Source organism: Camelus bactrianus, chromosome 19 (genome assembly GCF_048773025.1).
Source record: "Camelus bactrianus isolate YW-2024 breed Bactrian camel chromosome 19, ASM4877302v1, whole genome shotgun sequence".
Lineage (NCBI taxonomy): Eukaryota > Metazoa > Chordata > Mammalia > Artiodactyla > Camelidae > Camelus > Camelus bactrianus.
The window spans coordinates 28944718-28971842 of NC_133557.1; the positions used below are offsets into that span (position 1 = coordinate 28944718).

At 51.5% G+C, this 27125-nt stretch overlaps 1 protein-coding gene across 2 annotated transcripts; it reads left to right on the top strand.

Moving 5' to 3' along the window:
- Nucleotides 1–215: 215 nt before the first annotated feature.
- Nucleotides 216–8164, top strand: CIMIP1 (ciliary microtubule inner protein 1). Of its 2 annotated transcripts, XM_074347491.1 has the most exons (5): nucleotides 216–380; nucleotides 2354–2435; nucleotides 3846–3947; nucleotides 6619–6735; nucleotides 7529–7646. In XM_074347491.1, the coding sequence occupies exons 1-4, from the start codon at nucleotides 313–315 to the stop codon at nucleotides 6715–6717; spliced, it is 351 nt and encodes a 116-aa protein (XP_074203592.1). In that variant the 5' UTR covers nucleotides 216–312; the 3' UTR covers nucleotides 6718–6735; nucleotides 7529–7646. The 2 variants fall into 2 exon arrangements, with proteins under 2 accessions (XP_074203592.1, XP_010956874.1); XM_010958572.3 differs by lacking the exon at nucleotides 6619–6735 and having other exon boundaries at nucleotides 222–380; nucleotides 7529–8164.
- Nucleotides 8165–27125: the final 18961 nt, after the last annotated feature.

The window sequence follows — 27125 nt, forward strand, 5'->3', positions numbered from 1 at the left end:
GGTCTAAATTTTAAAGGAGAAGGCGTAAGGTCTTGAAGTTTCCTCAAGGTTTTGTGCAGAGGAGGAGGCTGCTGCATCCCGGTGCCAGGCAGGTGGGCTGGGAGGCGGGCGAAGAGCGCAGCTGCGGACAGACTGGCAGCGGGCGCACAGACACAGCCCTCGAGAGCGCAGCAGCCCCAGCCCCGCCAGGTGCTGCGCCATCTCCGCCTCCGCGTCCCGCGTTGCTTAGCAACCGGTCTCCCAGGCGACGCGAGACGCGAGACGCGGAGCCCAGGGCCGGAGCCCGCGCGGCGAGCCAAGACCCCAGGCCCCATGGCACAGAAACCCATCGGCACGGAGGCGGCCGAGCGCATGAACCTCGTGGCGCAGGACGAGATCTGGTAACGCCCGGGATTCGGTAACCCAGTGGGCAGGGGTCGTCCCTACCCGAAGTGCGCGCACCTGGAGGCCTCGCTTTTCCCCACCAAGTCCTGGAGGTAGTCCTCTGCACGTGAGGAGCGTGCGCTGGAGGTGGTCAGGGGACCCGCGGAAAGGGAGCAGTGTTAGGGACGCCAGGGACACAAGAGAGCCTTTCTTTCTCTTCTCTTACGCACACCACAAAGGCCTGAAAGATTTTGCATCTGGCTTTACAACCCTCTGCAAAGCTTTCCTTGTTGAGAGCCGACTGATGTGTGCTTATTTTTAAGATTTATCAATTTTTTTTAAAAAATCGTAATATTTGTTCAGTTCGAATGAGAGCACTTTACATTCTTGCTTGTCTTGGTGTTTCAAGTAACAAGAAATTTTAATGTAAAGAATAGATCAATTTTCTAAAAGATTTCTATTCAGTGGACATTTATAATGGATGTTTTTATTTGGCATTCTATCCCATTGCTGAATAGTATCCCGTCTCTTTGAAGTTTTAACCAATATGGGAAGTTACTAATCTAGATGCAAGTAAGTGAATATTAGCGCCAACAAACCATCACTGCTAACCTCTTAAACTTCAGTTATCCTATATGTCATCGCTATGACTCTTACCATTTCCTTATAAACCCTGTAATAGTCACTTAATATCTTTCTTTAAATTGGATTTATTTCACTTTAAAAAACTTATTTTTATAGGAAACTTTACATCACTCTTGAAAATGGAAAGCAAGTATTATTTGCCATAAAATACATAGCCTTTTTTTTTTTTAATTCTTTATCCTAGTACCTGCAGTAGGAAATACTACAATAGCAGGGTCTGTTCCTTCTGCCTAGCATGCCCTTTTCTCCCTTTCCCACCAAACTCCTACTCATCCTTCAAGACCCAAATCAGACAGCCTCTCTTGTGTGAACAGAGCCAGTTAAGCCCTTACCCTGTTCTATCCCATGTCCAAAGTGGCTTTTGAGCACTTGAAATGTGACTATTCCAAACTGGAATGAGCTATAAACATAAAATGCCAGATTTCCAAAATTTCATATGCCCAAAACGTGATACCAAAATTAAGTTTACCTGTATATTTATACTTTTTTTAAAAATCTGGCTACTAGAAAATTTGAAATTACATACATGGCTCATATTTTTGGCTCATGTTACATCTCCATTGGAAAGTCTCTGCTTTAGATGCTCAGTGCCCAGGGAAAGAGCTTGGCTGGGGCATCTGAAACTGTTGAGACATGGGGCAGGCGGTGGAGGGGGGAGCGGGGGATGAGGTGCAGATATTTTTTCCAAAATAGGCAAGGAAATTTGAAAATCAAAGTGAATAAATGTTTAATTATATTTTTGCAAAATGTAACACACCTGCTCTTCAATTGCAACTCCATCAGCTCACAGGTAGTTATATATAAATTATATTTAATGTGGAGCAAAAGCAGGGCCGGGTTAGGGCGGGGTGAGTGAGGCACCTGGGGTACAGTATTTAAGAGGGGCTCGATCTCAAGGTCATGCAAGTGCCAGCTCTGCACTTGCAGGAACCCGGGACCGGGCATCTTAAATTTTCACTTCAGTGCCTCACTCCCTCTACCCTGGTCATTGCTCTGAAAACAGAGGTACCTCCATAATGATTTAACACATGCCCATCACTGTGAGTCACAGGGGCCCCCCAAATAAGGAGTCTAGTACCTAGAGGACCCCTCATGCAGAATCAGCCCAGTCCTGTCTGCTCCCAGAGGTACCATCCAACCAGCATCTCTGGTTCTTAGGCACGTGTCTGCCCCGCAGTGGTGAGACGTCCTCAGCGACAGGCACTCCCACTCCCTTCCCCGCACAAAATCATCATCCAGTCCACGTGCGGTGAAGAGTGGAAAATTCTCCCCAGTGGACCTTTCAGGATTTGCGACTTTAACCCTTTTCAAATGTTGTCCAGCACTTAAGAACTTTCTTTTGCAGGAAATATCGCCTGAAGGCTGAAAACGAAGCCCGGCAAAACTGGGCCCAGAACTGGGGATTTTTAACAACCCCCCTTGAGGAGGTAAATGTACATTTTATGAGCCCAGAAGTTATAGAATCAATCATTTCCAAGAATAAACGGTTATGAAGTATATAATTTGCAAGAATAAAATTAAGGAGCGTGCTGTCGGCGAAGGCGGCTGGCTCTGACCCCTGAAGGTTCCTGCTGTTCACGAATTTATTGAGAATGTGCCAGGCACGTTCTAGGTGCCTCCTCTGAACCAGCTCATTTAATCCGCATGACGACCCCTGTGCAGAGGGGGGTGCTGTTGGATGCCCATTTTCCAAGTTAGGAATTTGAGCTCAAAGAAGTACAAAGTCACACAGCTAATAAAGGGAGGCACCAAGGGGAAAGCCATTCTAGCCAATCCCAAGGTCACTTGGCCTCAGACCTCCCATCTGTAAAATGGGGTGATGGTCCTCACTGCCTCACTGAGTGACTATGAGGTTCAGACAGAATGAGAGGAGAAGCCAAATGAATACTTGAGGGATTGTTAGGAAAATGCTGTTGGTATTTCCTGCATGAAATAGGTAACAGACACGGGGGAGAGGACCTGGTGTACTTAATAGGGCGTGGTGGGGACGCCAGCAAAGAGACCACTGACCCCATCCAGAGGCAGCCACTACCAGCCCAGCTGAACAATCCCAGGCAAAGAAACTAGCTGCATATTCTGATTGTTCAGGAGAGTCCGGAAACCCACATGCTTTCGTGAAATCTTCTGAGTCTAGAATAGTGGCTCAGATTTATAAAACACCACACAGGTCCACGCAATGCTTGTGTGGGCTTCCCTGAGATGGCAGCCGGCGGTTTGCAACCTTTCAAACTACCCCCAGGACACAACATGAGGAAGCCACATTTCTTTGGAGAGACGCAGAACTGCATAAAAGCCACATCATTCATTCAAAACGTTCGTGATTCAAGGCAGCGTAAACTCCATTTGTAATTCACCCCATCCCACTAGCTCTGAAATTATGCCATTCTTAAAGAGTTTTGTTAAATACTTAGAGAGTTACGCAATTTGAAATTTTATGCATAAAATGAGTCCTTATTAATGTAATATGCAGAAGAGTCTATATTAATATTCTTTATGTGTAATTAAATCAGGTTTTCAAAGAGTTCAAAACTGCTTTAAAAATTAAAAGGTGGGGGATGGGCACTCTCTGCTGATATTTTAAAGATTGGTCCTGGAACCTTGCTAGCATTTTTTAGTTTGCGTCCATAACTTGTAAAGTGTTCTCAAATTATGTGCTGGGAATATAAATTGGCAGGAGCTTGGGGCTGAGCTGGCCTGAGTGCAAGTCCCCTCTCTGTCCCTTTTGTGATCTGAGCCCTGCCTCTGTCACCTCTAAAGTGTGTTGTTCTGGGGGGAGGATGAGGGGACACTTCCTTGGCCTCAGCCTGCGGGGCCCGTCTCTGGGGATTGTGTTTCAGTTGATCCAGTGTGGTGAAGAGCCCAGCACCCCGAAGCCCAAAATCGAGCTTCCCGGGCGGTTCCGCATCCGGCCAGTGACCCCGGTGGAGAAACACATCAAGGTTTGAAAAGATTCTTTAAATACTTGTTTAAGCAAGAACTCGCCCCACCAGGAATGGTGTTTGCTCCAGGTGGGCCAAGCCATCCCCACAGGATGGATAACAGCAGTGCCCGGCCCGTGGGGAGGCCGCTTTCCACGCCCTTTCCACGGGAGACACGGCCGGTCACTGGTCCCTACACATGCAGGCCCTTGAAGGCCAGAGGAAGGAGCTGGGATTTGAGCCCAGTTTTCAGGAGAAGCAGGGCTGCGGTGTGCTGAGAATTGCCTTGTTCAAAGATCGCTCTGGTTGCTGAGTGAGCGATGGGACCACCTGGTGGGGAAGATGCAGGTGATGTTCCCACCTGAGCCAGCCAGCTGTGGACCTGGGGCAGATGCCTCGAGGAACTGCTGAGCTCTGTACATCCCTGGGTCTAGGCTCACGGGCCTGTTATTTTAACCCTGAGTTCTGCCCTCTGCCCAGCCCTGGAGAACGACGCAGTTCTGTGTCCTGATGGGGAGAGGGGACAAAAACTCATGATGAAGGTGGCCAGGGGTGCGGAAGTTAGGCTCCTCACACGCCCTCAGGGTCTGATGAGGACACACCTTTAAGAAACACCCTTGTAGACACAGTGTTTGCTCCCCGTCGATAAGTTTATTGGGATAGGTGCCCAGAAACGTAGTCGTTGTTCAGTGAAATACACACCCCCCCCACATACATGGGGAGCTCACTCTGCTCACGGACACCCTGACTGGACCCCCAGAGCTGCCCAGCAGACAGACCAGGAGGGATGGGAAGCAGGGCTGGGTTTTAAATGTGGGTTTTAATCCAACTCCCTACCCCCATCTCCACCCCAGAAGGGGACACAGTGGTGAGGGATCCTCTGTCTCTCCAGCCACCAGCGGTCCCCATAAGTGCCTTGCCCTGGTGGAGCTAGACCCCTCCTTCTGCCCTGGTACCTGCTCGAGCCGGGCAGCTGCGACCAGAATCAGCATCCTTTCAGGGGAAGCATCCCCGCCTGGAGATCAGAACGGAGTCTCCTTCTGGAGGGAGAAGAGAGGAAGCGCCCTGGGGCTGGAACGAAACGGAACATGGTGTCCTCCTGTGTGAGCTTCTGCTTAGGAGAAGGGCAGGGCGTGGTAGAGCACGTACTTGGCGTGCACGAGGTCCTGGGTTCAATCCCCAGTACCTCTGTTACAAAATAATCATAATAAATAAATAAATAAACCTAATTCCATCCCCCCCCTCAAGAAAAAACAAAGATAAAATACTGGGCTTTAAAAAGAAAAAAAATGTAGGAAAAAAATGAATAAGAAAAATAAAAGTTCTTACAAAAAAAAATACAATTATGGTTTAATAGGTATTTTGTACCCAAAGGGCGTGCTGCGAAAAGCCCCCCTCCCTCCCCGGCTCCCAGGAGCCGTTTTCCCCAGTGGCTCCACTCTTCCAAGATGGGATGTGGGTATGTGGGTCTCTAGCCTCTTTTTTGTCCACAGATTATACCAGATTGTACATATTTTTATGCATCTTTTTTCTCTTAGTGGTTTATCATCAAAGTTGTTGCATCTCAGAACACACAGAGCCACCTAATTCTTTTAAGCTGCCGAGCAGTCTTCCACAGCTCAGAGGGGCCGTGGCTGAATGAGCCCCCATGGATGGACACGTAGGTGGTGTCCAGTTACTTGCTATTACAGATAGGGCTGTGTTGCCTCCCCGACACTCACACTGGTGTGTACGTATGTGGGTGTCGGAATGTCTTAGCATAAATGCCCAGGGATGGACTGTCAGCTCAGAGTGTTTGCGTTTTCATTTTTCGTAGATTTCATTTTCATGGATAACAACAGTATTGCCCATCACGGAGAATGAACGAGGGTGTTCCCACAATGCCTTTGTTAATGGCAGTTATTTTCATCTCTTTGCCAACTTGGTGGGAGAAATGTGACATCCAGGGTGGTTTTTGACTGCACATCTCTTACCAGTTGGGGATAGACTTGAAAGCTAGTGGGTGGGTTCCTGAGGGCTCCCCTGGACGAGCACCCAGGAGACCTTGCTGGCTGGAGGAACGCTGGCCCCGCTGGCATTGATTCCTGACCCTCCCGGCATGTGGCCTCTCCGGAGATTAATTTTCATACTTCATCAAGAACAGATGTTAAGGGGCTTCATCCTCCGGTGGCAGCTGGCCAACTAGGACCGTCCCCTCCCGCCTCCACCTCACTCAGACAGCCTTCAAGCTAAGCGTGAGCTCATAATCCAAGCATATTAAACCTGTTCATCTCAGCTCTGCTCCACAAGTACTCCTCACTGCGGTCTTGGTTCAAATCATCCTGTAAGAGCAGATCAGGAGGTTATTTCAAACAGAGGGAGGAAACCTGCATAAACATTTATCCTCTTTTTCCAAAATGTTTCCAAATTTCAAGGAATTGACAAATGCAATTTTTTTTTCCATTCAGATGGAGTCCCATTTCCCTTTTGGTTTTTAATTCAATTTGATTGCTTTTCACTTCTATGGTGTCTATGGTTTGAGGTATGTGAGTATGTACACACATATTATAAAGCTTTCTAATCAAAGCTGGAAGATGTCTAACTGCCAGGATACCATCTAACAATAGTGCCATATATTTTATAAAGGGCACTGTGAACCGTAATATTTGGTATTTTTGCACATTAATTTTCCTCCTTTTTGCTCTTTTACCAGAAAAAAATATATTTTACTGGATGTCGTAAATTAAATGTGCTAAGCATTACAAGACAAAGAAACATTGGAGAGGATGTGGAGAAAAGGGAACCTGTTTGATAATAGCCATGCTGACAGGTGTGACATGATACCTCGTTGTGGTTTTGATTTGCATTTCCCTGACAATTAATGCCTTTGAACATCTTTTCGTGTGACTGTTAACCACTCGTATATCTTCTTTGGAAAAATGTCTATTTAGGTCCTCTCCCCATGTTTAAATCAGGTTGTTTGTTGTTTTGATGCTGAACTGTAAGAGTTCTTTGTGCATTTTGGATACTAACCCTTTATTGGATACTTCATTCACAAATGTCTTCCCCCGTTCAGTAGGCGGCCTTTTCGTTTTGTTGATAGTTTTCTTTTCTGTGCAGACGAAGTTTTTTAGTTTGATGTAGTCTCATTGGTTTATTTTTGCTTTTATTTCTCTTGCCTGCAGAGACATATCCAAAAAATACATTGCCAAGACCGATGTCAGAGAGTGTACCGCCTATGAGTTCTCCTAGAAGCTTTATGGTTTCGGGTCTTCCATTTGTCTTTAATCCATCTGAGTTCATTTTTGTGTACGATGTGAGACGCAGTCCGGTTTGATTCTTTTGCCTGTAACTGTCCAGTTTTCCCAACACCGTTTACCGAAGAGGCTTCTTTCCCCATTGTATATTCTTGCCTCCTTTGTCAGGGATTAACTGATCACAAGTGTGTGGGCTCATTTCTGGGCTCTGTATTCTGTTCCAGTGAGCTATGTGTCTATTTTTGTGCCAGTTCTGTGGTTCTGTCTTTTCCACACCAGGCCCATGCACCAGTCCTGACGCCTCCGTGGACACACATCATGTTTCTGTGGCCCACGGCAACCAAACCCCTTGCATTTATCTTCCAGGTGCTTCCATCCCCCCCATTCCCAAAGACGACGCAGGGCTTCATCGGCTGGAGATCCGGGGTGCCAGGCCTGAACAAGTGTCTGGAGCACGACAGTGAGATCAGAAGCTGCAAAGGGGCATACGCCAAGGAGCTAAACTGGCCGAAGCAAGGCATTCACTGAGTCCAGGTGGAGACTCCGGCCCCTGGGGCAAGGAAGGCTAGACCACCGGGCACCTGCTGCCCATGCTCAGGGAAGGAAGAGCTCCCCGGTCTCCCCTGAGGGACGTTCTCCTCCACATTTGCTCATGGGACGTTGTTGCAGGAAACACAGAATCGCGCTCAGACATTTTCAACTCATCAATGCCTCCCTTCCAGAACATTCTTGTAACATATTCATTCTGGGCTAATGCAATGAATAAGGCAAAGTAGAGCCTCTGAAAGTTTTTTTAACACTTTGGGAATTTCTAGGTATAGCTTTAGAAAAAAAAACAGTGTGATTTCATTTTTAAGTGTTTGTCTAAACCCTCGAATGTCACCTTCACCCCCTACCCCTCACCATCCCGATTGTAAAAAGATTGGTGGCCAGCTGTTTCTGTACCCAAATACCCCTGAGCCTGTTGTTCAGGAAGAATAAAGCGTTTTAAGGATCCCTCGACACTCCTTTCCCAGAATAGGTGCTATACTTCAACAGTGTTAGAGCAGAAATGAGCCGAAGACTCGCCACTGAGTGAGGAGTCCCTGGAGGGGACGGGTTTCCCAAGTGCTCCATAGGATCCCTTCCCCACCTACCTGGTCAGGCCACCCCATGGAAACACAGACGGCAGCCCAGCTGGCCAACTAGGCCACTGTCCTTCCCTCACGGACATTTGACATTAGCCCCTTGGTCAACATTTTATTTCCAGCCCCTGCCTGTCCCTGAGGCTATGCTTCAGTCCCTGCAAATGTGGGTGTGGGGTGGGAGTGGGGCGTCCAGCTGGGGAAAGAGGGTGGAAAAGACCAGTCAGCATGCACACAGCCCCTGCCAGCTGGACCCCAGGGAGTAGGAGGGCAGCAGACGGCCTGTGAGAGCTGGCTTGTGCTTTGTATCTGAGGAGCAGAGGCTGGTTCCTTCTTCAGACCTGGGATGTGCAGGGTGGGAGGAGCCACATCAGTTACCTGCCCTCCGCAGAGATGCATTCCTCCCTCCCTTTGGCTGGTCAAGCATCACTGTTCTTAGGATGAGTTTCTCCCTGTGTTTGCTTGACTGAGGGGGGCCTGGGGACACTTGAATCTGGTGGTATCCACCTCCAGGGCCCATCTGTCCAGATGTTTCCTCTGAGCACATCTCCTTCACTGACCTTGACCCAGACTATGTCTGTAAGAGACCAGGTCACGTGGCTCACTCAACTCCAGAGGTGCTTCCCACCACCCAGGAGTCTAGCTTGTTCTAGACTCAACAACAGGGTGCTCGGCCAAGCCCATCCCTTTGACATCCTGATGTTTCAGTGTCTTGGTCATCGCTGCAGGCGAGGCACCTACCCCGGAAGAAACCCATGCTCCTTGTCATGATCAGATGCTGCCACCACAGCTGAGCAGAGGAGAACCTCTTCCGAGGGTCGCCTCGGCCCCACCAGGATCACACTTCCATCTGGCTGCCGTGCGTGAGGCAACATAAACCCGTGGCCCCAGACATGAGTTTGAGCTCAGACGTTGTTTTTTGTTCTAATTCCTAATCATAAAATGAATCTGAGCACCATCTTCCACAACAGTTTGACAACAAAAAAGCTTAGCAAAAAAAGATGGGCTCCTGTGAACTGTCTGGACACCAAGCCTGGACCGGAATTCAGCATGTCCGGTTTGACTTTCCTGAAACTTGCTGGTAGGTTGACTTTAATTCTGACTCTATCTGGCTGGTCTGTGTTGACCAGCAGCCTGGCTTTAGGGAGACTGGACAGCAGATACTGTCAACAGAGATGGTGAGCCGAAGGAGAGCAGGGCACGCTCCGGGGGGAGCAGCGGAACCTTCACAGCGACCAGCGGTCGGGGCTGTAAGGGCTTTCAAAGCTGTCCTGGCCCCTGTGGCCACCGCGTACCAGTGGAGGAAATGAGCCCATCTCTACTTTGATCTATGTTAAGTCCAGTTCCTTGGGAGAATGAAAGCTCCAGAGACTCAGGTCAACCCTGTGCCCTGTTGGTGGGAATGTAAATTAATGCAGCCACCATAGAAAACAGTAAAGGAGGTTCCTCAAGAAATTAAAAAGAGAACGATCATCTGGTCCACAGCCCCACTTCTGGGTATATAGCTGTGAGAAGCGAAATCTCTGTTTCAAAGAGACATCTGCACCCCCATATTCACTGTAGCATTTTTCACAGTATCCGAGATATGGAAACAACCCAAGTGCCCATTGATGGATGGATGGATAAAGAAAATATGGTGTGTGTGTGTGTATATATATATAATATATATATATATATATATTACAATGAAATATTATTGTCATAAAGAGGAAGGGATTCCTGTCACTTGCAACAACATGGATGGACATGGAAGACGTAAGGCTAAGTGAAATAAGTCAGAGAGAAAGGCAAATACTGCATGATTTCATTTACCTGTGGAATCTAAGTAAACCAAACTCATAGAAACAGAGAACTCAGACGGTTGTCAGAGGTGGGGGTGGGGAAATGGGGACGGGAGTCAAAGGCACAAACTTCCAGTCGTAAGATAAGTGAATCCTGGGGATGTAATGCACAGTATGAATACTTTAAGTTTCTAGATTTCTTTAAAAAGAGAGAGAGGGAGACTCAGATCAAAATCTAAAGACACACACCCCCTCAGGCAGTGAGAACACAAATGCATTTCAATTTCTAGGAGATAATTGAATGCTTTTTCTACCCCTTAATTTAGACGGCACTCACTCCAAGTTTCTGTACATGTGTTTAATGCCCCATAAAACTACTTCGACTTAAAACACTGAGGTTCCGATCCTTTTTTGCTCTTTCGCTGTTGTCAATACACAGATAGTTGGGTTTTCTAAACTAACCAACATCTCGGAAACATTAGTTGGTGGGATTTTTTTTTCCTGCCTCCAATAATTTATTCATCAACTAACCACGTTTGTGTTTTATTTAGAAATTAAAATAAGGCAACATTTCTGCAAGTATCAAATCACGCTGCCATGGTCCTCCCCGCTCCCACGGATCCCCTGGGACCCAGCCTGACCTCAGTAATTTGGGCTGCACTGGTGGGCTCATAATGAACACTTACGTCCAGTCAAGGGCTTCCGTTGAGAATGGAGGTGGACAACACTGGGGGATTCCATTAGCCTGGACAGTTTCAAACTTGACATTTAATCTGTGGAAATCAACCTCTTTGTGGGTGTCCAAATGGGCTCATAAATGTCACCACACACTGAAATACCACAACATTTCCAAGGTCAAGACGAGGCTGGTGAACCTGGGTACCCAATGCTGAAACATATCACAGCCATGAACGTCCAGAAGGGCCTCGGCCTCAGTGAGTGACCCCCAGAATGAAGCCAGGCATAAGCGGGCTGGGGACTCAGAACGGATTCTGTCACAAGCACAGCTCAGTCCAAGACAAGTTAGAAACGCTGAAGTTTGAGTTTCAAGAAAATGACACGATCGAATAAAATAAATCTGTTGGAAAATAAGACTCTTGAGTACAGCGGTCCCCGTGGCACTGGACTTCGAACACTCACGCCCCGGACCAGATGTGCTTGCGAACTTAGAACTCCGCGGATTTTAGGTGGCACATGTCCTGTATTGTATACATGCACTGGTACGGTCTAGGGCAGCCCCACGAAGTGAAATCCATCCGCAGTTTTGTAGCAGAACATCTGAATAGTCGCACGAAATGGAACCAAGATTCTAAGGAGCCACTGATCTGTTTGGTTCAGGTTTTGCCACCAAATGAGCTTTGCTGTCCAATAAATACCAGTATTTCTGGACTTGGGAGTGTTCGGGAGTTTGGAATTGGTAATAGATTTATTTTGGACGTAAAATGTTGTCACCACTTTCTGGATGAGGTTACACAGGTCTGTGGCTCCCTTCCTGTCACTGTCTCCTCTCCTTCCCTCTCCCTGTCTGTCTCTCTGATGAAGCCAGCTGCCATGTCAAGAGATGCCCAGTGGAGATGCCCACCTGACAAGGAACTGAGGGAAACCCCTGTCCAGCAGCTCCTGTGGCCTTACTCCAACAGCCCACAAGGAACCGAGTTCTGCCAGCGATCACGGGAAATACCATGAAACATCCTTCATGAAGCTCTTCCTTAAAATTGCAGAAGCTGGATCAGCATTCCAGGTGACAGTCACCATTTTAAGTGTGAGGGACAAAGCCAGAAAAGTAATTCACAATCCCTCTGTCTCCAAATGACACTTTAAAATTGTCTTTACAGGTCCACCAAGGGCCAAGGTCACTTCCCTTGTGTCAGTGGGAAGTCAAGCGGGGTGGTGTGGGCTGGGTGAGAGCCGGGCTCAGGACTCAGGCTGGCCTGCATCCAAACCCCACCATCACCTTTCAGACCGTGTGGCCTTGGGCAGGAGGCCGGACCACTCAGATCCCTGATTCCCCAGCTGTGAGGTGAGGACACAAGCTCAGTCTCACGGGAGGTGGTGTGAGGATTCCTGAGGATGAGGATGGAAAGGCTTGGCAGAGGAGAGACAGAAGGCAGATGTTAGCTCCATCCCTCGTTGCACAGGGATCGAGTCCGCAGACGCGGGGTGGAGGTGGAGTCCGCAGGCGCCGGGCCCGGCCGCGCGGCTCAGCCAGGGGGCTGGTGCTGCTCCTGTCACTCACGTCCTTGTGGATGGAAACGCCTCTCCCTCCACGAAGTAAGGCTTTCCTCAGGCTTTTCGGTGACGTGTACAACATCTCTGCAGCACCTGCCGTGTTTAAGGGTTGGCTGTTGCCGGAGCTTCAGAAGTTGGGAGCGCCTTCAAAAATCCATGAATCAATTAACCTTCCCTATGTACCCCCATAAAAAAATTAATGTCTTTCTGGGGCCATTCATCCAAACTTTATAAGCGAAGCCCAGGGTAGTCGCGGATTTTACACTCGCCGCAGGTAATTGTAGTTCTAGGAGGCGACCTGATCGGGTTTGCGTTTTAGGAGACGATCATGAGGTTAAAGGCTGTGTTCTGCCTGGGTGGGTCATGCTTCTGATTAGATGAGACACAAACGGTGACTCCTGGAGAGGCCGCGGCTTTTGGAATCCCAGGCACCGAGAGAGCCGCCCGCTTGCTCCCCCAGAGAAATGAGGCTCTGGTGGACACAACGGTGGTCTGTGTGTTTGCGCGTGGGTGTGAGTGACTGTGCGGGAAGCTCTTTTAATTAGGAAATAAATCTTGCTCTCAGTGTCTGACTGTAACACTCCCATGGGGATGCACATAGAATGTTGATCTGGGCACAGGGCAGAAAACACAACCAGCCCTGGAGACAGAAACCAGGGCATGGGGTGCCCACAGAAGGGGTGCGTGGCCCCAGCTGAGCCGGCTGGTGCCCCTTATAGGAAAAGGGAGGGTCGAGAGCCACTGGAGGCGGGGAGGATAAAACCAGGGCTAATGTTGATCACATTTATTGGGTCTCCGCTAAGTGCCAGCGGAAAAGTCAGACCCCACTTTCGCTGTTTGCCTGCTGACGCCTTCCTTGTAAGCCTCACCCCTCCCTCTCCTCTGCCGAGCACATCTGGGCACACTGGTAAGGAAGCTCCTTTGGCCCCGGAGGGAAGTTCAGACCATGCATGGGAACCCTCACCCCCACCCCAGCCCCTTGCCACCATCCAAATCCCAGATCAGTCTCCTTTCCCAACTTCCCTTTTTAAGACCAGCTTGGGAAGCCTGCCCTGCTCCCCCAGGAATCCTCGTCTGGCAGGTGATAGATTTGTTCCTGCGGTCTTGGTGTGCGTGACGCCATCAATCTCTACGTAGGACCAAATCTCTGCAGGTTGACTGGCTGACCACGGCAGCCAGATACCACACTGAGATCACGTCATCTTCACAGCGATCGGGCAAACGCAACCCTGTTGCAGGAGGAGAAACAGAAGTTACACCAGGTGAAGTCTTGCCCAGGCTAGAGCCGGATCTCAAATCCCACCTGCGTGACTCCAGAGATGCCACAACCCCGCCCTGGGAATGGTCCACATGCCGGACGCAGCTGCTCCCTCTGCCAGGGCACACCTGTGTGAGGACCCGAAAATTCCCTCCCGTCCCCAGGATCCCACCCCTCATCCCCAGATCCTGTGGCTCTGCGGAGACATCACAGTTGTGATGATACTACATTTCACGGCATCTTTGACCTCACACTGGGGAGATCATCTGGATTATCTCATGGGCCCAACATAATCACATGAGCTCTGAAAAGTGGAGGTGGATTAAACAGATAAACAAGCTCATAATGTGTATATAGCACAATATCCTGCAGTAACCTAGAATGAAGATGAAAAAGAATATGAACAGGAATATATGTACGTACGACTGAAACATGACGCTGGACACCAGAAGTGGACACAACATTGAAAACTGACTATACTTCAACTGAAAAAGAAATAACTAACTAACTGTGAAATTTTAAAAAAAGAAAACGTGGAGGTGGAAGGGGAAGTCAGGAGATTTGAAACACGAGAAAGATTTGATGTGTCGTCAATGCTTTGAAGACGGAGGAGGCCACGTGAGAAGGGAGGTGGCAGCCTTTAGAAGCTGGACAACAACCAGCAAGAAGACGGGAACCCTGGTCTTACCACCGCAAGGAACTGTGTTCTGCCACGAACCTGAATTAACCCAGGAAAGGGTGGGCTCGAGGAGCTCGGGCAGCCTTGAGCGATGCTAAGCAGAGAGCATCGGAGCCAGCCCGGATTTCTGACCCGCCGAGCTGAGATGATAAAGGAGCGTTATTTAAAACCCCTAATAGCATGGTCAGTGAGCACTGCGGCAATGGAAAACTAAAACCTACGACACCAGGTGTGCCCAGAAGGCAAGCCCCTGGACCCTTTCTCAGGGCTGAGCTGCAGCAAACAGCCCTGAGGGACAGGCCTGCTCGCTACTGGCTGTGAAAGGCCTGGCTCCCAGGCTCAGGGCTCCTCAGCCGTGACTCAGACCCAGCACGGTGCCCCCGTGGAGCCTGAGGGTGAGTGACACACATGATGACGTTCACGCAGCTTGTCATACAAGGAGCAGGTAGCACGTCCTTCGTCCCTGACCCAGGCGTCCCGTGTCTGCTGCCAGCGTTCGTACGTCAGTAACTTCTCAGCTTAGGAGTGAAGTCCAGTCGAACCCCAGACCCGGCAGCACGTCCTTCCCTTTCGCTACTCATCTCCAACTTGCTTTCCATCTTCAGCTGGCAGCGCTGCCTGAGGGCGGCCTTCTCTGCCCGGTCACCCCCCAACCCCTGACGCTGTCAGAAACACACAGCAGCCAGCAGGCTCACCTTTGTTTGTGTAATATTTTTCACTAAGATTTTACTCCCCTACTGGCCTGCTATTCCAGGTAAGCCAGGATCTGTGTCTAGTCTTTCCCACCATTACACACACAGTGTCTAGAACAATACCCAGCACGTAACAGGTTCTTGGTATCTGTTGAAAAAAGGAAGATACTCGAGATACTGAGTCACGGCCGTTCAGCCCCGAGAGTCATGGTCCAAAGTAATCTTCCTAACATAGAGCTCTAATCCAGGCACAGGCACCGTGGGTGTTCAGTATGTGCTCTCCTCAACACATACGCGAAAGGCAAATGTTTAACATCTTAGCAGTCGCTTTACGTGCCATAAGGAAGTTTCTCTTCTCAGAAAGTGGAACTACTTTAACCAAGTCCCTACCCACCCTTTGCCGTTTGGATGTGCTACTTAGGGCCAGGGTTCAAAGTCAGTTCCTGCCACTTTCTGTTGTTTTTTCCGAGACTGAGCAGGAAACCATCAGATCTGCCTCCCTTGGCACGAGCTCCCACCTGGCCGGGGATGTGCCCTGTTGTCCAAGACACGTGTTATGGCTGGTTGTGCGTGTTAACTTGACTGAGCCACAGGAGCGCCCAGATTAAATGCTGTTTCTGGGTGTGTCTGTGCAGGTGTTTCTGGGTGAGATGAGCATTTGCACTGGTGGACTGGGTAAAGCAGATCGCCTCCCCAAGGGGGTGGGCGTCCGCCAATCCATCCCAGGGCCTGAATAGAAGAAAAGGCAGAGGAATGAGGGATTTGTGCCTTTTTCTTCCTGCCTCACCATTTAACCCGGGACGTCTTGTCTCACGTTCTCCTGTCCTTGGACTGGGATTTACAACATCTGCTAAACTCAGAGTGGGACTGCATCACCAGCTTGCCAAGGGCAGATCATGGACTTGTCATCCCCCATAATCACATCAGCCAATTCCTCATAGTAAATCCTTAGATAGTACATAGATAGATAGATAGATAGATAGATAGATAGATAGATAGATAGATAGATAGATAGATAGATAGATAGATTGATAGACTGATAGATGGATAGATGGATAGGTGGATAGATGGATAGGCTGGTTTGGTTTCTTTTCTTTCTTTTTCTTTCCTTGAAGTTTTAGCAGGAGAGGAGCCTGCATTCCCAGGAAAGGGCTGCTCCCCAGAAGCCGCCATGATGTGCACTGAGCGACCAGCCCAGGGACCAGATCCCAGCTTGGACCCCCTTGCTGGCATAGTCCCCGGGGACAGGCTGCTTTCCGGGGGATCAGTCTGCCTGTGACCCCTCCAGGAGCCGGGAGAGGGCGCCCCACCCGGTGTCTGCACGCGGCGGGCACAGGTCGTCCATCCAACACCAGCCGCCCCTCCCAAGGACAGCCCCCGGTGACCCCACTGTCCAGGTTAGCATCTGCCCCAGACAGAAGTATCCCAGTTTTGTCACTTACTCTGTCCCCCCTGGTCACCAGCCAGGGCCAGCCTGGGTTCACGTCCCACCTCCACCACTTACTCTGTGTGACGGGGACACCCCCACATGTGGGACGAGGGCTCAGTGGTTCTGGCCTGACGCTGTGTTGAGGGTCAGTGTCGTGGACCATGAGGCAGGAGAAGCTCGGGTCCCAGCCCTGCAGCCACGGAGGCACTTACCTTCCCCGAGCGCACAGGCCTCGTACCTGACCAAGCACCTGAGGGGCCTGCCTTGTCAGGGTCCCTGAGGAGCAGAGCCTTTGAGGAGCCCTTGGAAGCAGGGATCGGGGGCGTGGGGCTCATGGAAAGAGAGCAGCAAGGAGGGCGCCGTGATGAGAGGGCCCTGGGCTTAATCCTGCTGGAGGCTCAGCAAGGAACCTGGAGGACCCGGATGCTGGGCACCTGACCAGCAGCCGCCCCACCACCGAGGGAGGCCCCAGGTGTTAACTCCCCGCTGGGGGCTGGGCCAGCCTGAGGCCAAGCAAGCTCACCTAGGTGCCTCCAAGTCCTCCAGCCGAGGGACAGGTGGCCTGGCCGAGGGGGGAGCGCCAGCCAGCAGTGTGGGGGCTCAGCTGGGCCAGCCGCTGCGGGCAGGCAGCACCCGTCTGGGCGTAGAAAGGACTCGGGATGGGGGGCTTGGCTCAGACCTGCTGGGAGGAAGCCCCCACCTGTTACCTGCGGTTCCAGGTGTAGCACCTGAAGCCCGGCAAAGCTCGGTAGTCAGCCGCCCCTCCGCTCCAGGTCGTTCGTTCAAAGCCCAGGGCCTCGCACCCGGACCGCTGCGAAGGCACCTCCCCCAGCTGACCGCAGCACCCGCTGACCCCGCACCAGCCTGTGCTGGTGGCCTTGCAGCTGCGTGTCGCGAACAAGGCCAGGAGCAGGCTCAGCACAGGGCCAGTCAGCACACATCAACCTGATGGAGACCAGGTCCCTGTGCCTAGAGAAGACGCCAGAACCAGCCAGGCTTCCCTGGGGAACACAGCTTGCCGTGGGGAGCAGGGGATTCTGCCACCACTCGGGAGGGTGTTTAGCACAAGAGTGAGGCTTGGGATCTGCAGGTGTTCCCCAGCCCCTGCCCAGGAGAAAAGAGCGAAAGCTCCTGGAGGAAGCAGACGGAGGATCTGACCACCGCGTGAGCACCAGGCCTGTCTCCCCCTCCTGGAACCCGCGAGGTAGAGCTGCGGACCAACACGCCCATTTCACAGACCACTTGGCAGGCGGGCAACTGAGACTCAGAGAAGGGGAGAGCCCTCCGGGGCCCCGTCACACAGCCAGGACGTGACAAAGTCGTCCATCTGTCTCCTGAGCACACACGTGGCTCACAGGTGGGGGGGGCAGGGGATACATCCCTCAAAGGGCTTGGTCCCTGAGCTCAGAGGTGCTGGGACCAGCTAGTTTCAGCACTGGAGATCGGAGCCTGGGGGCCCCCAGGAAGTCAGAGCTCCTACAAGAGCAGCTGAGTCCAATGTCCATGGTCCCTGAAGCAGACAGATCCCATTCCTGTTCCCTGGCCTCAGCTTGTCAGCCATGACCAAGGGGCAGTCCCCAATGGTGGCCCTGAGTCCCAGCTTTCTGGCTACAAAATGGGGGGCGTGCATGTAGCTCCTCTCAGAGAACACCAAGGAGACCCACTGAGATGACATGCAGGGTGGGCTGCCTTAGGGGGGCCTCCTGTCACTGGGTTACCCTTGGGGACACCACCCCACCAGCTGGCAGGCCAGCCCCCTGCAAAACACAGCAGGGAGTCTGACTCCTCCTGGGCTTTCCAAACACTCCCAGCCCACACTGTCCTCAAGCCCCCAAGAAATGCCTCAAGACCCCGTCCCTGGGACCCCAGCCCACTCCTCCTCGGAGCCCCAGGGGTGGGCTCAGAGCCACACTTTTGGGGCGGGGGGGTACAAGACCCACAGTCCACACTGCTGAGTCACTACTTACGCAAACAGCAAGAGCAAGCATTTATTGAGTGCTTCCTGTGTACTCCCTGTACAATGTGTGAGCACTTAATGAGCATTTGCTCAACTCCTGTGTGACTAAATCATCCTCACTGAAGTTGACAGGTGGGTGCTGCTGCCCCAGTTTGCAGATGAGAATACTGAGGCACAAAGGGCTGAAAGGGGGACCCAGCAAAGTAGGGGCGCCTGCTTTCAACCCTGTCCATTCAGACTCAACCCAGCCATCAATTTACATAGACCTTAGGGGTCCCTTCAGGGTGGTCGCCAAGAGCCAGGAGAGAGGGATCTTCAGAAACTTGGAGCCCTCAGCATGCAGGGTCCAGGCCATGCCACACCTGTCCCCAGGCTCCCCCACTGCCGCCCCGCCCCCTGCTGAGGCGCTCTCCTTTTGAAAATTAAAACCAGGAGTGGCATTGTCCTTCGGCACAGTCGGCTCTCTGCTCCCTGCCACGAAACTCTGAGGAAGAACAGGGGGCAAACTCCAGCAAGAACAAGTCACAGATGACTATCCCAACCTACCAGGAGGTCACACGGCTGTTTTCCGAGGCTCAAGAGTCTGTCAGGTGTCCCCCAGCCTGGTCCTGCTGGGATGCACTTCCTGTCTCCCAGTGACAGTAGGGGCCTGACATTTAATGCCGAAGATGTCTCTGAACTAGGCCTCGACAAACAGCAGTCACTTCTGAATCCATTCCTCCCAAAGGTCACCAGCCAGACTCCCACAGAAAACCCAGCCGTGGCCACCACCCACCCGGCGGCCCTGCCATCCGGTGTCTCTCCAGCCCGCCTCCTCCCCAGTCTGTTTGGCTTAGGGACCCCAGCGCAGGTGGGAGGGCACCAGCCCAGGCCTCCACCTGCCAGGACTGTCACCCTCCCGATTCCTGGCACCCCCTCCCCCGCCGAGGGACGGGGCAGTGGGAGATGCTTGTCTCTGTCTTCGCCTGTCGGGACTAGGAGGCTCCTGGGCCTGGAACGCTCCCCTCTGCCTTGAATCAGACGGGGTGGGCTGCCCTACAAGGCCCCCTCCCTGCACCTGGAGGAGCCGCAGCCCCAGGTGAAGGCCTAGGGAGGGAAACTCCTCGTGGAAGTGCAGTAAATGCAGACCCCTCCCCAGCTGGGCTCTGCGCAGGTCCCCATTACCTCCTCACTTTGTCACAGAAATGGCGGAGCAGCTGTCCCAGCCCATGTCTGTCCCCCGGGCCATCTGCAAGCCTTGGCCACCCTGCCACGTGCCAAGGTGCCGGGCCCAGGACTGAGAGTCTGGATTCCCCTACCCTGCTTCAGAGGGAAGTGGGGGACCGAGTCCAGGACAAGGCACCGCAGCCCCTCACCCACCAGAGGGAAGAAAGAGCTTCTCCCAGATGCAGGCTGGGACAGTCAAAGCGTGAGCTCAGCTGCTTTCCCTGGGGAACGGAAACCAAGGGCTCCTTGCATGATCGGCACACATTTTTTGTTTTTCTTCAAAGAGAAAACTGAACCGAAGGCCCGCCGCAGCTGACAACCCTGCCTTGCCCCTCCCCTGGCCACCTTGCAACCTCTCCAGGCTGGCGTGCGCACCTGCCTCCCTTCTGTTCATTCTTTCGCTCACTCATCAAGCACTTGGCTGAGAACCTAGTCTGTGCCGGCGCCAACCGGAGCAAGGCTGAGTGTCCTGGCCCTGGGGCCTGAGGGTCTCGTGAAGACATCACCCCAACAGCCTCAGACCTTGAGAGAGAACAGCAAACTGGGACCAGCGCAACCAGGGGCGCCAGCATAGGGGAAGGGGAACCTGACATAGAGAGGGGGCATCTTGGAAGAACCCCTGGGAAAGTCATGATGAAGCTGAGAATTTGGCCAGAAGAGGGCAGATGGCGGAGTCGAGGTGGAATGTGCAGACAGGGGTTCGGATGGGCGGTGGATGGAGGCCCCTGCAGGGGAAGGTGGCACCAGGGGAGACTAGAGGGTCAGGGACGGCACACCACCACTGCCCCGGCCTCTGCTGGCTCAGAGGCGCGCCACGGTGCCCCCACCTGCGGACCCAGCGGCAGGCACAGAGTCCACACCCGGCAGGTGCCGGAGGGCTGCTTCCTTGGCGGCCCCCTTCGGGCAAGGGCTCGGCATCTCTGCACATCAGTTTCCCCCTCCGAGGTTACAGAGGCAGGGGTGGGGCTGCAGGGCCTCACACACCCTGATCGGCTGGCCCTCAGCTTCTTCGGAGGACATCACACTCTCTTTGTTGACCTCAAAGTCTCTGGCTTGTCCGAAGTGAATTCACTAGCTCTGGAAATGTCTGCTTTTTATGGAGACCATGCTGGAGTCCTGATCGAGGTGGGGCGGGGGTTGCCAGGGAGCTACAATGGGGCAGCATCCCACTGGGGTGAGGACCTGGCTCTGGGGCCAAATTCTGAGACAAGAATTCTGATCCACCCCTTTTGTGTTCTGTGACCTTCAGCAAATTACTTACCCTCTCTGGGCCTCAATTTTCCTGAAAAATGGGAAGAATAATAATAATAGTAAAACCTACCTCATGGTATTACCACGGAGATGAAGACGGTTAACGACACATGGCCATCACAAAGTGTTAGTAACTGTCATGTCCCTAAGGGCAGGACTCCGGAAGGGGGGGCAGGCAGTGCACCCTGCCTTTCAGGAGGGGACAGTGGGCAGACACTGATCATCCAGGTCCAATCACCCAGTCACTCGTCTTCATCCCAGAAACCACTTTTGACCAGGCATGCTGCTAAGAGCTCACTTTAGCTACATTTGCTGTTAATTTATGTCTAAATGTGCTTTTATCTGAAAACCTTAATTTTTTATGGTTTTCTTTTCAAATTATGAAAAGTGATACACCCTTGCCTATGGTAAAAAAAAAATGAGTAAAATATAAAATGCACAGAGATAACCAAAGATCCCTCCGCCCAAGGTGGCCCCGAGTGGGAGTGGAAGCCTCCCCCTCCAGGTGTGACCCTCAGAGCCTGTGACGAGCCCCAGCTCCCCCAGACACACCCGTGATGTCACGTTTCCTGGAGCCAGAAGTGACTGTCCTGGGAGGAATCCAGGCCCCATTCTTTAGTCACTCCTTCATGCCTGGAAAACCTCTACCTGTCACTTCTCCACTCTCAGGTTCATTCAACTAGCTAAGGCTGTCAGACCTGGGTCTGACTCCCAGGGTCTGTGACCCGGCCCCTTCCTCATCCATAAAGTGGGGCTGCTGTAAGGATCCAATAAGGAAAACCCTGCAAAGCCCTTTACACAGCTCCTAGCATACAGTAAGTGCTCAATAGACAACACTCATAAATGTTACTGCTGGTGGGCGTGACGGTGGGACAGGGGAGGTGTTACCAAAGCCAATCACCACCATGGGCCCCTGAGGCTCCAACCCACCTGGAAACTGGGGCAGGGGTGCCCCAGACCCTCCAGCCATCTCACTTTGCGGGCAGGGGCTGGGCAGTGGTTCTCCGCTCCCAAAGCCTTGGCTGGCGGCTACTCTGGGGAGGACATTAACTCCTGGCACTTGGCCCTGGACTGGAACAGTGAGTGACTGAAAGAACCAGACAGGACTCCCAGTGAGGCGCCATCAAGTGCTGGATCCCAGCTTGGGGGTCTCCTGGGAGACCCCCACCCCACCGAGCCCGGGGCAGGTGCACATCTACAAAGTGGGACTTAAGTAGTGACTGCCTCTAAGGGCTGCTGTGCAAAGTCGGTGGGAGAAGAGCCTGGCACGTGGTAAACATTCATATATACTTTGTATGTGTGAACATGTGAACTTTTTTAAGCTCAAATCCAAGAAAAACAAAAGCTTCTCCCGAAAACAGAACTCAGAGGCTCCTCTATCTCGTCATCCATCCCCAGGAGAAGGACTGTCAGCAGGGGGATAAAAAGCAGCCTTGTGGGCTGTCACTTGGGATTGTTGCAAAAAGAAGGAAAAGCAGCAGAAGTCGGGGGAAACCCCGCCCCCAGGTCGCAGGCTGGGAATGCACGTGCCCACACCGCCCCCTTCTGGACAGATGTGGCGTTGCAGGAGCAGAGGCGCGGGCCGCGGGGACTTGGGCGCCCAGACGGCCGCTGCCTGGGTCCCTGCCGGGGAGGCTCTGAGCTGGGGTCCTCCGCTGAGCACCGGGCTCTCACCAGGGCCATCTGACGCCTTAAAGAAGAGAGGGCGGTGCTGACAGGCTGGGGAGCGCCGATGGCGGGGATCCTGGCAAAGGACCGCCCCAAATCAGAGAAGAAGGTGGTGCCCGCGTCAAAACAGCCCCGCCGGTGGCCCTTGAAAATGCCAACATCAGTTCCTACCGTGTGACTGACTGCTGGGAGCTGCTCCCCCAAAGCCGAGAGCGCGATGAACGGGCTGCAAATTTTAAGGGAGGGGGGCAAAACAGTGTTCAAGATAAATATGGTAAAAATTCGAAATTAGTGCAAGCGTAACAATGATGAACAAAATTTTTAAGTGAAGACAGGATCAGTATTATGGATTTTCTCTTTGCCTTAAGCTCCAGTGTGGCTCCGCACAGCCTTGTGACTAACCCATCTTTAAAGCTTTGATACTTTGTTCATCATGAATTTTTGCATTAATTTTAATTTTTTGCAAATTGCATGAAAATATCACTTATCTGGATTACTGTTTCTGGTGTCCCCCTGAATTTTTGCACCAGAGGTGAATGCCACACTGGCCTCACCCTAGTCCGAGCCCTGCTTGCCCCCCAACCCTCATTCTCATCTGCTGCCATGTGTCCCCTCTCCTTGGGCTCTGCAGGCAGGCAGACCTGGTAAAGTCCCAGCATGGCTTCTCACATATGTGCTACTTAGGGTCAGTTACTCAATCTCTCTGACGCTCCTCATCTTCTCCCTAGGGAGGGTCACAGTTGTTTCTGCCACACAGGTTGTTGGGGGCATTAAGTGAGCCACTAAGGCATGTGAGGCAGTGAGCCTTGGGCTGGCATCTTTGCAGAAGACTGTGACAGCCTTGTTTTCACAGGACGCGATTCAGAACCCAGTGACGGTTTAGAAGGATGTGTACATGTAGCCCATCAGCAGAAGGAATGACGGTCCACTTGCTGAGGATGCCTGTGGAGAAGCCGAAGCCTGGGGCAAAACATCCATGCCTTTCCCAACACCTGTCCCCCTGAATCCTCCATTACCTGGCCCGGAGGAGGCGGAGTCCCTCAGACCTGAATACCACCCCCGGCTCCACCTTCCCTCATTGGGACCCTTGGGACAGTGACTTTCACTTCCTGACCTTCAATTTCCTCCTTTGTACAATGGGAATGCTGTCCCAGGAACAAGTACTTGGAGAGTTCCTGGCACCAGGTCTGCCCTCGGTACATACCAGCTAATACTGTCTTTAGTAATAGCACCACAGTTGATAGTGTTGGATGGATCACAGGGCCAGGCCAGGTCTGTGGCCTTGCACACATGGCCTCACATCTCCCAGCCTCAGTTACCTGGTCTGTGAAATGGGGTGATGACTATGACCACATGACACATTCATTGGAGAAACTGAGAAAATACACATTGAAAGTTGCGCTCTCTGCCTGGCCCATGAAAGGGCTGCCCCCACCCCACCGCCCGCAGAAGGAGAACACCCCCAGGAGAATTGATGGGAGAACCAGCGTCCAGGTCTAGCTTCTCCTCGGTGGCTCAGCCCCCAGCCCCACACCCCTGCACCCCAGCACATCCACGTCCTTCAGACTTGGATTTGTCCCATTTTTTACATGATCAGCTGTCTTTTCATGCAATTTCTGGTGACAGGAACCAAACTCACAGGGCTCCCTACACATGCTCAGTGGTTTATGATCCCTGCAGATGGAATTACAGCTTTATTATGTATAATTGGTCATGTACAAGCCCACATTTTATTTTTATTTATCATTATTGCTAATTATATGGGCAAACCCTTGTCACTTAGGGGAGAATATAAATTATATCTCAATCATTTGTGCAGAGCTGATTTCCAAAGAAAAAAGAGTCAGCGGGCCCATCTGGCTCAGCAGAGACTTCATAGGACTGTATTACACATACACAGACATCCGTTCATTTACACATGCACCCACAGAAACACATATATTTACGCATGCATGTATACACATATGTACACATCTATAGATACATATATTTATGTTTTTTCCCACCACCTCCAACCTCCCAGGATTTAAGGATGTATTTTCAAGGGAAGATTGTGAAGGACAGACAGCTTGATGTACCAGTGTGGCCAGGCTACAATCCCAGTTATTCAATCTAACAAATATTTAGGTGTTGCTTGTAAGATACTTTGTAGCTGTGATTAAAATCCATAATCAGACATAAACTCCAATGTTCATAGCAGCACTACTGACAATAGCCAAGACATGGAAACAACCTAAATGTCCATTGGCAGATGACTGGATAAAGAAGCTGTGGTATATTTATACAATGGAATACTACTCATCAATAAAAAAGATTAAAATCATGCCATTTGCAGCAACATGGATGGACCTGGGGATCATCATTCTAAATGAAGTAAGTCAGAAAGAGAGAGAGAAATACCATGTGATATCACTCATACGTGGAATCTAAAAAAAAAAAAGACACAAATGAACTCATCTACAAAACAGAAACAGACTCAGACATAGTAAACAAGCTTATGATTACTTGTGGGAGAGGAGGTGGGAAGGGATAAATTAGGAATTCAAGATTTGCAAACACTAACTACTATACATAAAATAGATAAACAACAAGTGTCTACTGCATAGCACAGCAAACTATGTTCAATATCTTGTAGTAACCTGTAATGAAAAAGAACATGAAAACAAGCATATGTGTGTGTACATACGACAAACACTGTGCTGTACACCAGAAATTGACACATTGTAAACTGACTATACTTCAATTAAAAAAAAAATCCACTATCAGTTGACTTTAAGTAAGGGTGATTATCCTAGATGGTCTGGGTGGGCCTGGTCCAATCAGTTGCCTTAAGAACAGGCCTGGCGCTCCCTGGTGGAGAGGAACTTCTGCCTGCAGACAGCAGTCTCAGTCTGCACCTGGGGTCCCAGCCCCTCCCTCAGGCCTGTCCTGCCGATTCTGGGCCTGCCCAGCCAGCCCACGGCCACCTGCGCTGGCTCCTTCCCCTAAGACCTGCCTGTAGCTGATTTATTCTCCGGTTGAACCTGCCTGAGACAAGGACCCTGGAGACACAACTCGCAAGACAGGCCAAGCGCACCCTGAGCTGAGATCTGGCACAGGCATTTCAAATGGAATTACTGGAGCCCTCTGAGCCATAGGCCCTCCTGAGTCCGGGGGACTCCTGAAGACAGTGTAGAAGGCCAGCAGCCTGCTCCAACACCTTCAAACCCCTCAGCCCACGCTGTTAGTGGGGCCACTGAGGCTTATGGAGGATGTGGCTGCCTGGAGACCACACAGGAAGGCCAAAGCTGCCTCTGCCACCCCCCCATCTCCCCAAACTCCTGCTCAGTGCAGGTCCTCAGCGAGCCCATCGCTGACTCCCCTCTGGCAGAGGCCCTGTTTCCCGCCCTCAAAAGGCCCTCCCTGCAGCCGCTGATTCTGCAGTTTCTACAGGGTCCCTCCTTCAAGGGGGCCTCTCCCAAGTTCACACGCCATCGTGGCCCGGTGCCCAGCAGGGGAATGTTCAGAGCACGGTTGCTTACCGTAACAGCCCGAGATCAGTTAGGAAGGAGATGCTGGGGACTGAACCCAGGACCTCGTGCGTGCTAAGCACACACTCTACCACTGAGCTGTGCCCACCCTCCCTGGGCTTCTTGTTTTTGATTCTTATTAGGAAAGTGGGGCGAATCTCCTTCTGTTTTGGGTCCCCACATATTCAGCCATTCATGGTATTTGTTGTAAATGAATTCATGGGCATCCGTTTCCCAGACGGGAGGACGGTCACAGAGCTTAGAAATAGGGACACAAAAAACCACATTTGACCCAAAGGCCATCCTTTACAGATTACCCCAGACGAACGTGGGTAGAAGAAAGTTTCTCGGCCCCCAGGAGTCCCCAGATGACAGGGACGCCTAGGTGGCCCCGGGCACTGCGGAGGCCAGAGTTGTTGGCCAAGACGCGTCTGTTGGAATCACAGGTGGTCACAGGCCCCCCCAGACTCCCACAGACTTCCCACTTTAGGTGCTAAAACTCACGCCTCTTGGCCAGCTCCTACCTGAACCTCCCTTGCCTCCCAGAATAACAGCTTGGCTTTCAGCAAAATTTCAGCCGTGTTAATGGAAAAAAAAATATCCTGAACTTAGGCTTTTAATGACCAGTCATGCATTTGTCATCCGCCAGCCCACGGGGGAATGGACCTTGTCCATTTACTGTCCCCGGTGTGATTTGGGGTAATGTGTCCCGGAACCTGATGCTCAGTGTATAATGGCAGAGAAAAGCCATTTGGGGGCCACATTTTGAGGTAACGATACACACTACCTGAGTGTGCGGACGGCTAAAAGCAAAAAACGCCGCGGCTAGAAGATTACTGTCAAATCCTCCTTTTCCACTTTAATTTTGTTTTGTTTTAAGTTCCATGTGTCACAAGAACTGTGAAAGTTCTCAAAGGTAGACAAAAAGCCACACACCAAGTTTGCTTTCCAAACCAGGTCAATCTAAGAAAGGACAGAGATGTCGCCTTTGTTTAATTATCAAAGAATTTAATGAATAGAAAGATGTATTCCTTCTGCTCAGTGCATCTCATTTCAGCAAACCGCCTCCCGCGCTCCGGGGGTCCCGTGTGCCAGTTACGGTACCCGACCCCCAGCACGTGTGCAGGGGCGGGCCATGAACCGGGCTGGCCAATTAGAAGGCGCCATCCTACTGGGCACG